Source organism: Pogoniulus pusillus, chromosome 23, assembly GCF_015220805.1.
Source record: "Pogoniulus pusillus isolate bPogPus1 chromosome 23, bPogPus1.pri, whole genome shotgun sequence".
Classification (NCBI taxonomy): domain Eukaryota; kingdom Metazoa; phylum Chordata; class Aves; order Piciformes; family Lybiidae; genus Pogoniulus; species Pogoniulus pusillus.
Window position 1 is genome coordinate 15,332,311 of NC_087286.1, and position 17,141 is coordinate 15,349,451.

The following is a 17,141-nucleotide window of genomic DNA, read 5'->3' on the forward strand; positions in this document are numbered from 1 at the left end:
CTTCCTTCTCCAGAAGGGATGGCTCCACCTGAGGACCTTCACCGCAGCTGGGACTCGCTGCCCTAGGGCTGCGTTACAGGGCTCACATCTCCTCCTGCCCGTTATGCTAGCTGGCAGCCGGGAGCCACTCCTGCTCCGGGCCACCAGGCTTGCGAGGGGAAGAGCTACGCCAGGGCAGAGCGGACGAGGCCAGCGGACACGTGTGCCCGAAGGTCTCTGTCAGAGGAGAGCCTCCGGCAGCGGCGGCAGCCTCTCGCCGTGCGTTCAGCCGGAGGGCCCGCTCGCCAGGAGGAAGGGGCTTTTCCTCCTGAACGGCCGTCACGCTTGGGCTAGCTTCCAGCCCTGCTCTAGCCCCTTCCCTTTGTTCATCCGCGGCAGAACAATGGCCGAGCAGCGGTGTGTACACACAGCTCTTCCTGCCCGGCCGGCCCCGGCCCCGCCGCACGTAGTCGCGCCGGCACCTAGGGCACGGCTCCGGCAGCAGCTTCTGCCGCCTGGGGCTGCCTGAAAAGCAAGGCACAGGCACCTTCATGTCTGCCCCACGACAGCAGCCTTGGGCAAGCGAGCAAGTCCTCCCTGCCGTGCATTAGCAACATCCACCAAGAGCTGCACAGTTTTTGAATAGCGAAGAAAAGGAAGAACTTTTGTCCCTTTCTTTAGTGTACTTGGACTGAGCTTTCCCAAGCCCATCAGAAAGACCTTTCTGGTAGAGACCACATTAATAACTGAACTGTTGCCACGCTAGGTCATGTCCCAGTACTCCTAAAGGCCTTGCTCTAGCAGGAGGAGAATGGATGTGCCACTGCTTCAAGGTGTGGGCTTGCAGTGCATGGAAATGGTCGCTGTTATGGGAGCAGGAAGATGGGATCACAGGTTAGGGTCATGCTTAGTTTTCTGTCAGTACCAAAAAGGAAGAGAAAGCAAAGCCATGGCATGGTGCTGAAACTTACCCCCCTTCTGAAGTATGAAAAGTGGACAAACCCTGATGGTCATGGTGGTAACCAGGACCCGAGTGCCTCCCTTGGCTCCCATGGCTGCTCTCAGTGCTGCTCGAGCTGGTTTTCACCAGAGGTTTCTTGCCGTAAGCCCCAGCTCTCAGCTCTGCCTCAAACCCGTTCAGCGTTCTCTGAGCAGATCTGTTCCCTGCGGTTTCACGCCGGTATCCATCATATCTGTTCTCATAGGAAACAGGGGGTTTTTTGGACAATTTGTATCCGTGAGAAATCAGGAGGTCTTCGACGCTGAACATGTTGTGCTGGTTTCACTCACAGCTGTGCCACCAGAAAGCTCTCTCCAGCAGGACCCATCACTGAAAAACAGAACCGAAGACAAACAGAAGCTGCTTTAAACACAGAGAGGTAGTTTTGATCAGCTGCTGGAGCTAAACAATCTCATCCCCTGTCATAATACAACAGACGAAGCAAAGTGCATGCAAGATGCTGATGAATCATGTGCTGACCTTCCCCAGACAATACACCTCCATGCACTCCACCAAGCAGCAGATGCTGCGTTGCTGCTGCTGCTGCTGACTCAGTCTGTTTCGCTGAAGAATTCAGTGGTGATTGCAGCTTTCAGATTTCACTGAGTGATCTCCAAAAAAACCCCCAAGAATCTTTGCACCGGAGGTAAGCCCACGGCTGGAGTCAGGCATTTCCTTAAAAGCAGCTTTTCTCCAGCCACGGAGAGGTGTGCTCCACGTTACATTTGAAGTTGCTGCGGGAGGAGGGGGCGGATCACAGGGCAATGTGCCTCTCCCTGCAGCTCTGCACAGCCCAATTGAGCAAAAAAATGTTCACATGAACGAGGACGAAATCTGCATGAGCGCAAAAATGAATTATGTAACCACATGAAAAACCCAGGTAACATTATGCAACGTCCCAGCTGAACAGTGGGTGTTTTTTTACAGATTGCTTTCCTTTTCAGCCTGTTTGGCCTGCTGGAAATCAGTCCTTCTCAGGTAGAATGGTACAAAAGCGAAGGCTTTAAGTACACACTATTTTTACTTCTGCTGTGTAAAATGCCTGGAAACAACCTGAGATGCCTGAGTCTGTTTTATCTCAATGATTTCCAGGATATGGGACAGTATGGATTTTCCTTCCCAGTGACAGCCCTCAATTCTGCACGGACTGGAGCAAAGACCAGAACTAAATCAGTTGTCCAGAAGCAACCTCTCTTGTCTAAATCACTCTCACAGCTTATTACAGCAATTACAGGATACTCATTCTTCCAGAGTTTTAAAAGGAGTGGAAGGCAATGATCTAACTTGTGCATAACAATGGACCCATTTTGATACGCTCCTCCTTGCTTCAACTGTGTCACCAGAAGATAGGAATGAAGAAAAGTGGATAAGAAGTGAAACACAGAGAAATAAATTCATTATGTAAACCATAAAACACTCCAGACAATTTTCCCTGCACAAAGAGTTCATTTGACTTGCCTGGTGAGTACTGTGTGTCCTTAGCAGTAGCAGGTCTAGTCGAGGGACGGAAGCCCAGCACTGGCAGCTACTCAAAAGGAGATCATCTCTCCAAAGATCACAACAAACAAGTGCATTTTATACACTAGCCTCTAATGCTCTTCTGGGGCGAGAAGTAAAGGAGAACTCTGTTTACTGCTGTTTACTCCAGATGGAGCAACTACTGAGCTGGCTGCTGTGCATGCACTAGTACTAAATCGCTCAGGCTGTGTATACTCAGAAGCTGATGGGTTGGCTAACATATAAACCGGTTTCTGCAGTGCAGTACTCCATCTATATGGCCACTTTTTTGCCTCTCCAGTGCCCCATCCATCTGCTGCTCCTGCCCTGTCTCTGCAGGCTGTGGAGCCGGTCTAGCCAGCTGCTCTGGGCCAGCCTGGTGTGCAGCTCCCCGGGCACTCTGGGACCCTCCAGCTGCCTCTGCTCTCCGCTGCCCACAATGGCCGTGGCACTCGCCCAAGGACAGCCCATAGGGTGGAAAAACAGGCACGGTTTTTCTGCAGAGCCACAATTTAACTGGTAACGCTGCAGAAGTGCTTTTCAGCCTTGCAGCCTGCTGAGCACTTAAACCGGTTTGTCTCTTGAGCTTAATAAATCTCTTTCCCTTTCACACAAGTAACAGTACACACCCCTCAAAAGCAGAGAAATAAAGCTCTTTGCTGGAGATATTTTAGGAGTATCCCTTGCTAGAACAAGATTCCAAATTCCCAGTAAGTACTCTACACAAGCAAACCAGCAGTAAGTACAAAGAGGCAGAAAGCAGGGAGGAGCAGGACCCTTCCCTCTTGGAAGGAAGAGAAGACTTTGTGGGTTATTTTTGAATAATGACCTAAAAGGCTGATTTTCCATCCACCCACCATCCCAGACTGTGCAAGGAGCCAGGTATGACCAGAGCAAGGGCCACAGCTGGCTGCTAGAGCTGCTCAGTTTCTAACAAGAGTGAGATCCAGTGCGACTACCAGAAACAGCAGAAAGCCCATTGGAGCGCTCACAGGTGCAAGGAAGAAATGTGCTTTTTCCTGCTATTATTGTCAGACCGGCTTGGAGCAGAGGTTAACCCCTTCTCTGCCACCTACTGCAGCCGTGGGGCCATCAGAAAGGCAAGAGTGGGTGGGCTGTGAAACCTCCAGCCCCTAGGGTTCACTCTGATCTTCCTTTTAGCACCAGTGGTGAGGAGCAACAGGGTGGAAATGCACCATGAGAAACTGGTGTAACTGTCTCCTCCTGCTCTACAAACTTACCATGTGTGGAAGGGAACAATCCCATGGTGCTGTGGATGGTGGGAAGACCAGGCTGGGAGAGGAGGGCTCTCTCTGTGGCAATCACAGCTCTGCAATGTGAACAAATAAGGTGGAAAAGCCTGTGCACCTCTCCTGCCACAGTGCCCTTGGCACCAAGCCCTCTGATGATCTCTCCTCAGACCCACCACATAGAGAAATGCTCCACGCCCATGGCACAAGCTTCCAGAACCCAGTAGCAGTGCTGGCAGGTGATGGCTTCAGGTCTTGAAGGGCTACACAGATGTTGTGAAGTGGTACCATTCCCTCTGCCTTGGACCCTGCAAGGGACAGGGGAGCTGGGGGCCCTCCCAGCGCAAAGCCTGCAAGACATCAATGTGTCAGCGCTCGACATCCGCAAGGATACTGGTCAGCTTTCCAAACCTTGCTGTGGCACTGGGGGCTCTTCCCACCCTGCCTTAGATAAATAAATCTACAAAACCAAATCAAAGGAATGGGATTGGCAAGAGTAACAAAGCCATTGCTGCAGCGCTCTCTTGTAAATAATCTGTCAGGCTGGGCCAAAGAGTAAAGGCTGTGCAGAGCTCCTAGTTTGAGGGAAGATCAACAGCACTGGAAAACAGTTTGTTTTTCCAGCTCTCACTTGTTTTGATTGCCAATGACATCAGTGCTTTCTGATAGGGTTTGCTTCCTGAGGATGCCTGCTATCTTGCCAGCATTTCCGACTTGTCCTCATCAGCCAGTGTGACTCTGCTTTGCTCTGGAGACAGGGGCCAAGCTTTGCTCTGGAAACAGGGGCCGAGCTTTGCTCTGGAGACAGGGGCTGAGCTTTGCTCTGGACACAGGGGCTGAGCTTTGCTCTGGACACAGGGGCCGAGCTTTGCTCTGGAGACAGGGGCCGAGCTTTGCTCTGGAGACAGGGGCCAAGCTTTGCTCTGGAGACAGGGGCCGAGCTTTGCTCTGGAGACAGGGGCCAAGCTTTGCTCTGGACACAGGGGCCGAGCTTTGCTCTGGACACAGGGGCCAAGCTTTGCTCTGGACACAAGGGCCGAGCTTTGCTCTGGAGACAGGGGCTGAGCTTTGCTCTGGACACAGGGGCTGAGCTTTGCTCTGGACACAGGGGCTGAGCTTTGCTCTGGACACAGGGGCCAAGCTTTGCTCTGGAGACAGGGGCCAAGCTTTGCTCTGGAAACAGGGGCCGAGCTTTGCTCTGGAAGCTTCTCAGATGCAAAGAAACAAGCATAGGCTGGTGGCAGAAATCGGCAGCAGCCCCCCCGGACGTGGACACAATGGGGGCCCACAGCCTCCAAGAGAGGGACACAATGGGACCACCAGGTGAAAATAGCATCAGAGCTACTCATCTCGGGGTGCTCTGTCCAGGCACGGGGATCTCATCACTGGCCCAGCAAAAAGCCCCGAGCACTCCTGAGAGACACTGAGCAAATCTGGTGCTAGAATTTCCTCTGGGCTGCTCCTGGGGCCCATTCACGGTCAGGGATACTCATGGGGTATTTTTTCCACTGTTTTCTGTTGATGGTCTGCCTTCATCTACAGTTTTTTTCAGTTGCAGAGGTTCCCATGCCCTATTATTTTGAGAGAGAGTGCCACCACTGCCCGGACAATGACCAGTATCAGCAATGCTGAATGCCAACACTTGCAACAGTAGCAGATGCAGGTCTTCCCTCCATGCTCTGAAATAGCTTGCATGCTGTTGAATCCTCCTTGCATGGAGACTCAAGAAGCCCATTGGCATGCTTCTTCCTTTAGCCTTGGTTTCAGAGAGCATACTCACACAGCACCCACATATTGGGTGGTAGACCATAAGTGACAGAGAATTTGGGCCTGTCTGCCCTCTCTTACATCTTTTCCACTCTCTGCTACTTGAAATAAAGCAGAAGGTGCCAACCTTTTCATTTTTTCTTTTGCCCCCTGAGGTCCTTGTCCATAATTCACCCATCCCATTTCTGCACAACTGTTTATAACATTTTTTTGTAAGCCATTCCATACAACCTTACAGACAAGAAAACTGTGGAAGAACATGATCCCTATTGGAAAATGAAGCAGAGAGGCATCATGGATGGTCAAAATCAAGGCACCCTGCACGGACACAGGAGCTGCTGCAGCCTGTAATTACCTGGCTTCAGGCTACTGAATTCTGCAGGACTCCTGTCTTAGCTGATGTGCAGGCTAGGTGATGCTAGTCTGGCTGGGCTTTATCTACAGCAACTATCCAAACAGCATTCTGAAGACAGTTCCTAACAGGCATCTGAATTACAAAGCACATTATCTAGATGGGTCACACATTTAACTGGCTTATCTCCACTCACCTCTGGGTGACATGATCACCATTTCATATCAGACGTGTGCCAGACAGAAGTATTTATGCAGACAAAGTGAAAACAACCCTCTCCATTCTAGACACCCAGTCCAAAGTGCCTGCTGCCTGAGTTTTTAAAGCACTTCACTCTTGAAAGTGAACTAGGTATGCCCAAAGCAACTGCTGCATGAACCTGGTGCTTCAGCACATCAACCCAAGTGTGGGAAGTCAGCTGTCCATGCAGTGAAGACATGGGATGAGCTGAAAAATTGGTTGCAGTAATTTGTCTACCACACTCTTCTATCTCTCTGCCTGTCTAATCTAGGACCAGTGCTTTTGTCCAGGAAGCCCCATGTCTCTCCTACCTCTGATAATTCCTCACCACCATGCTCCCTGGTGCCTTCATTTCCCATTTGCCATGTCAGACATTCATCTCCCCTTCTTGCCATGCCTCAGCATCCCTTTCCTGTGTTCCCATCTCCTGGTCCCACCAATCTGGCTGCTCTTCCCACACATCCTACCACCATGCTAAGCCAACCTGCTCAGCCCTCCTGCACCTCTTGCAGCTACTCCTGACCAGTTATCAACTCATGCCCATTACTCCTGCTCCTCCTGATGCCCAGCTTCTGCCTTGCCTACAATTCCAGCAGAAGTACCTCTGTGCCTTCTCTCTGCTCCCAGTATCAAGACCCTGTCTCACCGGTACCTGAAAATAGCAGGAGCTGCCATTACAAGGGCAATCCAGCCCCATGGCTCAGGGGCATGATGCCAGGACTATGCAGGGCTAGGTCACAAATGGGCTGCTCAGCATCTGAGGCTGGGGAATGCTGATGGATGGGAGGGAAACATCTTTGGAAAACAGAGCAGCTAGAAACAGAGGCGAGTGTGCTGAGAACGTGTGTGGATGTCTCCAAGTCTTGTCAACATAGATCCTGTTCCTGAACATGATGGCACCACAGCTCTCAATCAAACAGCTGGAGGATTTATTTTCTTTCCCTTTTTAATGTGGGCAAAACAACATTCCTCTGTCCTCCTTCCTCCCTCCTAGTTGTTCTTGGAAATGGTTGAATTGGTTTAGCTGATGATATTAAAATAAATTTAGCCTGAGAGGAGAGACACAACCTGAAAGTCTCAGATCAAGTGATAAAAGCCTGACAGGCAACACCAATAGAAAACAGGTTCTTGTAGCAGAAGTTTTAATACTAGGTGGTACTAGTAGCTCAGTTTACATCTAACCCCGAGCTACATCCCAGGAGAATATCTAAGTCTTTGGCCATTGTAGCTGCCCCTGTTTTCTCACTCTGGCTTTGAATGTATGCATATGAGACAGCTTATCAAAAATAAACACATTAATGAGGCTTTTGCCTTGATCATTTCAGCTCCTTTTGGATGATAAAGTAAAACAACAGGAGGTGATGGAGTCGCCATCCCTGGAGGTGTTCAAGAAAAGCCTGGATGAGGCACTTAGTGCCAGGGTCTTGTTGACTGCCTAGGGCTGGGTGCTAGGTTGGACTGGATGAGCTTGGAGGTCTCTTCCAACCTGGCTGATTCTATGATTCTATGACTGCAAAGGGCAGGCTGCCTGTGCACACAGCTGCCTCGGCACGCTGTGCCACCACCACACTCACCACTTTGTGAACACACTCCACTGGCAATGACAGAATTCACGTGCTGGAAGGCACTTCAACAGCAATGTTCACTGTGACCAAATATTAGATATCTAATGTAAAGTGAGTCTAGAACACAGGAAAAAGATATTATAGAATATTAATGGAGGTTGGATGTATTCAGCTCAGTAGGGCTTAATTAAGTGTCGGCTAGGAGTAAGGAATGAAAAGGGAATGGGCTGGGGCAGCCTCCAAGGCATGAGTAAATACTTCCTAGAAAGTCTCAAAGGATGGGCGAAGGGCAAACTTATTCTCTAACTTCAAACAAAAAAGGAGAAGGAGACAGAGCTGAGGTAGCATAGACCAAACAGCCTGGCTATGATAGCAACTCAGATAAATTATTGTTCAGCTCACTTCTAAATGCCTCTAACAGGTGTTACTATGTCGTGGAGCAGGAGGGAGCGAGTGTGCAGCATTTCCCTGCCCCACACTGCAGCTGCATCCACTCCCACAATATAAAGTCATGAGAAACCAGAAAACACAGACTTGTCAAGAACAAATTAAGTCTAATCAATTTAATTTTCTCTAACAGGGTTGGGAGCACAGTGACTAGGGAGGAGAAAACAGGAGAACTTGCACACTGGAACGAGGAAAGCTTTTGATGGGTGCATGTGATAGTCTTAGATGCAAACCAAGTGAATACAATTTAGGTATAATTTACTCTAGGTGGTATACAAATGTTTCCAATCTGTACTCAAGGAATAGTAAATTCAATGTCAACCTGAAAAGACACACAAAGGCTGTGCCTGGGGTCTTGCTCTACTCAGTATTTCCATTAATGACTTGTAAATTAGGATAAAAATTACAATTACAAATCTGTAGGGAGTGCTGAGAGCATTTTCAGGGATTACAATTAGAATAAAATCTTAATAAATTAGAGACCCAGTCTGAAATGAATGATTGAGATTCAATGCAGGCAGGTGCAAGGCATCATGTCCAAGAAGAAGGATGCAATGCAAAAGTGCAAAATGGAGCAGCGTGGCAAAAGAGTCACTGGGACTAGAGCTGCAAAGACAGAAGACATCAAGAGTAGTGCAGAGCTTGGTATATTCAGACAAATATGCTTGGAGATCTACAAAGAGGAGCATCACAAGAGGCTTTTTACTTCTCCCAGCCCTATAACCAGTTTGGGGCCCTAACTCAAGCAAGACTCTGCCCTCTTTCACTTGTTCACAAGAATGATAAGTTGAGGCAGTGTGACCCCTGGAGAAGAGGGTACAAGGCAGTGGGCTTGTTTAGCTGAGGAAAGTGAAAGGGAGGGAGGAGCAATGAGGGTGAGAGAATGAGAGATGGTAATGAGTTTTAAATATGGCAGCAATAATCTTGTCCTGCTCCCCATGGATGTGGAAAACTGAAGGGATTGGCTTAGCACGCAGCAAGGGAGATTTAGGACAGACATCAGGAGGAACTGTCTAGGTGTGATGATAGCTAATCACCAGTTATGCTGAGAGGCTGGGGATCTCCATCAATGCAAGTCTTAAGGAACAGGCTAAATGAAGACCTATTGGGAGTGTTGCAGATGAAGCAGATCTTGCCTCAGAACCAATGGATTTGGGATGGAAACTAAACATTTTGACATTCCTCCTCCTTACCCTCCACTCCCCCCCAAAAGATACTGTTTTGTTGGTATGCTCCATGCATTTCCAAGAAAACCAAAGATCTTCTGTACAAGATTCTCAGTCTTATAAAGTGCCATCTCACCTGAATTACACTGTGGCTCTCCCCTCTGCCACGTATGTAGCTTTCCCCACTGCCCCAGCAGTCCAGTGTCCTGATCTGAAGTAGGGTATCCCTGCCCATGACAGGGGGGTTGGAACTAGATGATCCTTGTGGTGCCTTCCAACCCTGACTGATTCTATGATTCTATGAAAGTAGAACAACCACTGGATTGCCACGAACGACCTGCCTTGCACCCCCTTTTCCTGACATCCTCTACATTGTGGGGAAGAGTGAGGGAGTGCCAAGGGCAGGCAGGCCTGGCAAGGTGGCAGGCACCATTTAGTAGGAACAGAAACACTCCAGGGATGAAGGAGATGGGGAGACTGAGACACAGGAGACATGCTACACATTGAAGGATGCTGAGCAGAGAAAAGGCACTAGATGAGCTGAGGAGAGGCACAGGAATAGGGTCCTGACCAAAGGACTCAGATCAGATCACACACATGCACCAAGCAAAGCTTCAAGTAAGTTCCCATTGCAGCCAGCACCATACTGAGGGCTTCAAATCTGCTAGTGCTAAATACATAATCATCCCTGCTGACCACATGGGAAGAAGGCATGCCAAAGTCATTGCTGGATGATAAGCCAACTTTCTGTTGGCTCTTCCCAGGCCAGACTCCTCCATTCATTCATCTTAGAGAAATTTAAAAGAACTCTGTGAATTCTGGTGTTTAACTCTCATTATCTGTGGGCAGGAGACTTCACTTCTTTTTTTCTTGAACACAGAGATTCACAGACGCTGAAAATTACAGCTCACATCCTCTTTGCATTCTTTCAGCGAGAAGTCCTCTCTGAAATCACTGAGGAACCGTGCCAGGGAATAAATTAATGATACAACGTGTCTCCAATAAAATTAGGAAGCGGGGAGGAGAAGAGGAGAGAGTCTTAAAGAGTTGTTATAACTTTCAGAAGGTAGTTCGTTCCTGTCTGCTATCTCGCCAGTGCAGATGCATCAGCAAATCCACCGTGGCATGAGAGAGAGCACAGAGCATCCCCTGGGAGAGACCATAATGAGTGACAGCTGCTCTCCAGGGGTTATCAGCCCTGTTTGAGAGGAGGTTCCAGGTCATATTTCAAAGTTTGCCTTCTCAGATTTGCCAAGGGAAAAAAATCAGTAAAGAGCTAGCTATCTTTTAAAGTAGCGTGGGTGTGTGAGTACTGAGTTCAGCAGAGCTGACACACATCTCCACTGGTGCACCAACAGGAGTTAGTATCCAAAACTAGGCTGATTTTTAGACTTGCCATGAACCAATCCAGCCCTGATGGAACACTGATTCACTGAGGCTCACAAGGATCCCATTCGTTCTGGCTCTACAACTCCTTGAAAGGAGGTTGTAGCCAGGCAGGGGTTGGTCTCTTCTCCCAGGCACTCAGTGACAGAACAAGAGGACACAGCCTCAAGCTGTGCCAGGACAGGTTCAGGCTGGATGTTGGGAAGAAGTTCTTCACAGAAGGAGAGATTGGCATTGGAATGGGCTGCCTAGGGAGGTGGCGGAGTCACTGTCCCTGGAGGTGTTTGAAATGAGGCTGCATGAGGCACTTAGTGCCATGGTTTAGTTAATTAGAAGGGTTAGGTGATAGGTTGGACTCAATGATCTTTGAAATCTTTTCCAGCCTGGCTAATTCTGTGATTCTGTGATCCAGATAGATGTAAACACATAAAAGAGAGAGAGGAAACATCCAAACATGCACAGATCCTGCTGGTTTTTAGGACATCAGCAGCTCGCTTCCACTGATGACAGAGCAGCATGGAAACCAGACCAGGCTGAGCAATTGGTAAGGAGCTCTCAGTGCTACTTTGTGCTCCAGATATAAGCAGTCCTTAGAGCGATTGGCAGCATATGGTGTATTTCCTCAAATGACAGCTTTTGTTTGTCACAACAGGAGGACAAAATGGTACATTTATTAAACAAAGCGTAATTAGCCAACTCTTTCCCTCCCAAAAAAGGAACTGCAGAACAGGATCCTTTTTAGGACTCAGCTGAATGTTACCATGACACTTTGGTATGGAGCAATCCGCTCGGGTGGAACAAAGCACGTGGAATCACAGTGGTTGCTTACATCTTGAAATCAAGACATTCAGGGCTAATCATCCTACCTAAAATACCTATGGGCAAAGTGTTAATAAACTCTTCCCACGCAAGGATTAAAGGATCATTATTATTGTTTGGTGTATTCTTTTTTAACAGGAAAGTTCTCCATCTGTACAAGCAAAGAAAAATCTTACTAATAACTATATCAAACCTCTCAAAGTCAGAAATGTTGATAAGGGATCTATCCCGGAGCTGAACTTCTTTAAGGTGGCAGTGACATGACTTATAGGGTCTGGGCTCCGTGATCAAAAGGATTACACACATTAGCATCCTACTAATCACAGCAGGACAGGCCAGCCCATCAGGCCAGGACTCAGAGATCCATAAACAACCACTTTCTCCCGCTCACAAACGTGTCTGGGAGCGGAGGCATTCCAAGGTTGGTGTTGTCTTCTCTTCTTTCAAAGAGATAAGGATTGTGGCTCCTGGAGTAAATGAATTCTCAGCTTAGTCTTACACATCTATTTGTTTACTCATTCCTGGGCATTACCATCCTCTCCTGGGTTGTTATTCCTTTTACATTACCCCAGTATGTATAATCAAATGCCCTCTCCTCTGGATTGACCCTCTGCCTCTTCCTGTATTATAGACGCCTTTGATCTTTCTGTCTTGCATCTGTGTGTCCTCCCTTGTCGCCCCAGCAGGATTTCCCCCCGACCCCTCACTCCAGCACAAACTAAATGCCGAAGTAGCACTTGTATGCATTGGTGTAGAAAAGACCAAGGCAGAGGCTGGAGGAGCCTACGTGCAAGTGCCGCTGTGCTGTGGGGACACTGTGTGCGCTGGGCAGGGCTGCCCACCAGGAAGGGAAACCCAGGCTGGTGAAAAGTGGCCCAGCTCCTGAGCACAGATGAGCCCCCTGAGCCAACAGAAGCAGCAGCCACCCCCACGGTGGGGGGAGAGCTTCAGAAACAGCTGCACATTTCCCCTCTTCTGTCACATTTGGTGATGTGCAGGGTGCCCTTAGCACTTTCAAAAAGCAGAACTCAGCCTGTAACTTTTTTTGGATCTTTCTTCTACTAGTTCAGATTTCCAGACCTCCTCCCTCGCCCCACCATTTGAGATGACCCCAGTTCTGCCTGACAAGTCCTATTAATATCCTAACTGTAATACACTTGGGTGACAAAGAGGCTGCTGTTGACTTTTGTTCTCTGCAGGCACTGTCAATATCAGAAGAACTGAGGGTTATCTCTAGGTAAATGTGACAAGATGCCATCAGTTCACATAGAGATCTTAACAATTGTGTCCAGACCGCTGAAAGGCTGACCAACCCCTTCCTTCAGAGCTGGAACTGGTGAGTAAGCTTCCCCAAGAAGCCCAACTCCACTGGCTCTTGAAACAAAGCACAATAACAAGGTTGCAGAACGTGAGATAACCCTTTCCACTCAAGAAGTGGAAAACAACATCTGCTAAAAAACAAATAAGCAGAAGTAATGGCTTCAGCAAGAGACCCAGAGGATTTCAGAGATGCAGCCTGTGGCTTGGTCAACACATTGCAAACAGCAAATTACAAGAGAACAATTGTTTCATACCAAGCCCTCCCACCCCTGAACTCCCTCAAGGTTAATTAGGATGGCCTCCGGCCAAATTAATTAGATGAGAAGATTTGGGCAGGACTTTGCTATGCACTCGTAACTAGTTCCAAGGTGACTGAGAAGTTCAGAAATGCCTCACCTTCCAAATAAAGCCTGCTTGGCAAAAACCAAGCTCTCATGTGCCATGTCATTTCTCTGACAACCAGGAGGAGCTCTTAAAAGTAATCTTTCCCTAAGTTAATGGCTAAGGCAGCAGAATTTTCTGCATCCTTCCCACCAAACAATATGCTCTTGTGTATTTTCTGTGTGCTTTTTAGGTCGTAAGAACAATGTCCTACTGTAATACGCCAGTATTGATGCTCACACTGACTGGTAGACTCGGAGAGATCCATCTTTCCAAGGGCTGGAGAATACATGCTGCGGCATGAGGAAACCCTGAACACCGCCTTGAGAAGGGAGGACACAGCAATGGGCCCAGCCTTTGAAACAACAGACTAAATTGGCATTTTGGCTGGCATTATAGCATGTCCCAGTGGCGCAGCTTAGGAGAACATCCTGCCTTGAGGGGGACAGCCCTGCCCAGCTTCTCTATCCTGCAATAGCAACCTGCCCTGACCTCTTCTGGGTTCCTGCTGCCCTCAGCATCCTTGGAAAAGGGAATAGCCGGCGAGGTCATGCTTTTTTCCTCCAAGTGGTATCATGGTGAGTGGTAGAACTGCAGGACCTATCAAACCAAGGCAGATCTAGCCTCTCTGATACTCACCATGGCTGCCTCTCTGAACAGCAGAGCCCTTCTCTGTCATTAACCTGATATTCTCTAGTTTTGAGGCTGCTATTTTCCACACGCCTGTTAAAACCAGCACAGACATTTGTGAGCAGAGCTGGAAGTTCTGAAGTAACAAAGAGAAAACGCGCCAGCTCATGCAAAGAAGTGCAGCTGAATACTTTTCGGCAGGACACAATTCTCATTGTCATGAGCCAAGATTTAATGACTTGACTGTGTGGATCAGACTGCTCTGAGCAGTTACATCGTATTTTCACTTCAAGACATGGGCTGGAGTAACTTAACATGTAGGGTCCCTGCCACCAAAAAACCCAAACCAAACCCCACACTATTATTCTCAAGTCTTGACTAAAAAAAAAAGAAAGGAAAAAAACCCCAAGCCTTAATAAATGCAAGAGTCCTTTGGCGCAGGTCCAGCAGGAGATTACAGCCATAATTCCTAATTATGAAGTGACATAACAGCACAGACCTCCTTCTGACAGAGATGTTTCTCTTTGGTCTCCTTTGCAAGACAAAATGCTTTAAAACAACCACCGAAAGGCAACTAACCCAGAAGAGCGATGCGGCTGCGGCGTAAATACCGGCGTGAGTGCGAACAGCAGGAGGGGATGTCTCAGAGCCTGGTGCCACATCCCGGGTGGTGGCAGCGAGCGCCGGGACCGAGACACAACCGGCAGCCGGGTCCCGGGTGCTGAGGAGCGCAGCGAAAAGGCACCAAACGAAAATGAGCGGGTCCGAACTTCCCCGGGACTCCCGCTGCAGGGCGACGAAGAAACGGGGGGCGATTTGGGGATGAAGCGAGGAACAAGCAGGTGCAAAGGGATGGGAACCCGAGGGATGTGCTTCCCCCTCTCCAAAGAGCTTCTCCAGCTCCTCACTACCTCCCTCCGCGACCTGCCGGGACTCACCTCTCCTCCGAAGGACCCTCCGGTGGCGGCCGGGGCCACCGCGCTGAGCGGCCGCGGCGGGGCGGGGCGGGGCGGGGGGGCGGGGCGGAGGCGGGGGGGCGGGGCCTCAGCCGCGGGGCGGGGCGGGGATCGCCGCATCGCTCCGCGCGGAGCAGGGCTTTGGGGTCCTCCAGTCCAACCATCGGCCAGCTCTGCCGAGGCCGGTGCTAAACCATGTCCCTCAGCACCACATCTGTACGACTCTTTAACCCCTCCAGAGGCGAGGACTCCACCACTGCCCTGAGCAGCCTGTTCCAGGACTTGACAACCCTTTCGATGAGGAATTTTTTCCTAATGTCCAACATAAACCTCCCTTGGCACAACTCGAGGCTCTCCTCTCGTCCTAAGAGATGGTGAAACAGAGGGTTCTGCCCATTTCCAGTCCATCACAGCCCGGTCCAATCACTTGCCTCTTGATGGGATGCCTAGAACTACTCAACCAAAAGTCCACCATCAGAAGAGAGCTGACCCTTTGCTTTCTAGCTGTCTCCTGTGGCATTCTGCTCCTCCCTGCTGGCCCTAGCCACCTTCAAGAATTGGACATTCAGGTGTTTCTGTGAATTAGGTCAGAATTCTGCCTCCCAGGGTTGTTTTCAAACATCTTTCACTGAACTTGTATCTGTATGCCCACGGCACATCAGTGTTCAGCCAGACCTCACATTACAGGCTCACAGGCTCACAGGATGTCAGGGGTTGAAAGGCACCCAAAGAGATCATTGAGTCCAACCCCCCTGCCACAGCAGGACCACACAATCTAGCTCAGGTCACACAGGAATGAATGCAGACAGGCTTTGAAAGTATCCAAGAAGGAGACTCCACAACCTCTCTGAGGAGCCTGAGTCAGTGCTCTGTGACCCTTACAGTAAAGAAGTTCCCCCTTGTGTTGAGGTGGAACCTCCTGTGCCGCAGCTTCCATCCATTGCTCCTTGTCCTAGCATAGGCAGCAAATCAGGACGTCTGTAACTGAAGCACATCCCCAGGTTTAGGCACATGCTGAACCACCACCTCCATGCTGCATCAGGACATGTCCTCACCATGGTTTTCACTGTGACATCTGCAAGTGCGTTTGAAGTGCTGCTGGTGCCCTGCTCCACATCTCCCCTCCCCATCATGTGTTCAGCCTCTAGAAACAGGTGAACAATTTGCAAATCCATTTTGGTTTAATGACACCCTGGAAAGGGTGCATTTGTGAATGATTAACTGTGCAATTTCAAAGGCCCGTCAGCTGCTGGATGAGTCTTAACTGGTTTTGACCCTGGGCTGTCAAAGTGCTTTCCACACATTCATAAATGGAGTCCCATTCAATAAGTGCTGTAGTTAACAACAGGAAAACAAGGGCGCTGGGGTTGTGTGATGAGCTCAAGGTCAGGGAGAAGTCTGCAGAAGAGCCCAGAACCAAGAGCAGGTTTCCTGGTGCCCTGGTTTCACAGGGCTCTGACCTGCTTTTGTACAGACATCTCCTCCTGTCTTCCAGCACTGAGGCCCTGAGCCCGCAGCTGCTGACACACAAAGCAGTCACCAAGGGCAGCACCACCAGCTGCAGTCGGACCTCCATCAGGACCCCACATAGGCAGCTTACCCCTTATTCCTGCAGGTACCTGCAGGGCTCTCTGTGGCTTTACTGGCTGGGAAACTCATGTATTTTCCCGTGGTAAAACCCTGTAGCTGACAGTCAGTCAGTAGAAAGTTCAGGGTTTGTCACAGAGCAGCTTTTTGTGGGTGTGACAATGGCATGGATTTCCATCAAAGAAGCTGTGCTGGCACGAGGTACAGGTAATTATTTAAATCTCTAGACTCTGACAGGCAAATTGGGAGTTGTGGCTTTTTCAAATACCTGTCCCTGCTGTCTTGTATGAAAAAAAAAAAGTAGGATTATTCTCTGCAGCCCTGAGATGTTTGTTCTCCTAGGTCGCAGGAGACAGTCCTGTTTACATCCCTCCTTCCTGAGCCAAAAAAGTTTTGCTCACTGTTTGGCAGTTCTGGTGCACCACGCAGAGCAAGTCCTCGCTGCCGGAGCTCAGCTCTCCCTTGGGAAAGCTTCTGCGCCACTGGCTTAAGGGGATGGGAGGGGGAGGCACAAGCTGGAGCTGCCACTTCAGTGCAGGAAATCTGGATCATTTACTGAACAGGGTCAAGGTGAAGGCAAGGGACAGGGTTTAGTTTTCATGAGGTCACAGACCGTAGAGAGAGGACAGCACACCTCACAGCTGCATCTCTCTACCAGGGGGTATTTGTTGTTACGCCTCTTCTGAGAAGACTTTTGTGGGCTGCAAAGGGAAGCGTAGCCCTTGGAAGGAAGCATTTAAGCTGATTTGTCCTGCAGTCACTGAAGATTTCTCCTGAGTCAAGTCAAAGGGCTGAGCTC

At 49.3% G+C, this 17,141-nt stretch overlaps 1 protein-coding gene across 7 annotated transcripts in view; it reads right to left on the bottom strand.

The window, feature by feature from the left end:
• Positions 1-17,141, bottom strand: part of JCAD (junctional cadherin 5 associated) — a 67,373-nt gene that overhangs the window by 16,157 nt on the left and 34,075 nt on the right. For 2 of the 7 annotated variants that reach the window (XM_064162660.1, XM_064162653.1), the window contains exons 1-2: positions 14,738-14,798; positions 951-1,309 (exon numbers count right to left, since the gene is read on the bottom strand). In XM_064162660.1, coding sequence (XP_064018730.1) covers positions 951-1,249 — 299 coding nt within the window. In that variant the 5' untranslated portion in view covers positions 1,250-1,309; positions 14,738-14,798. Of the gene's footprint in view, positions 1-950; positions 1,310-1,459; positions 1,684-3,717; positions 3,807-3,902; positions 3,918-14,378; positions 14,699-14,737; positions 14,799-17,141 lie in introns of those variants that run through there. The other 5 variants (XM_064162656.1, XM_064162657.1, XM_064162659.1 and 2 more) reach the window with 5 other exon arrangements.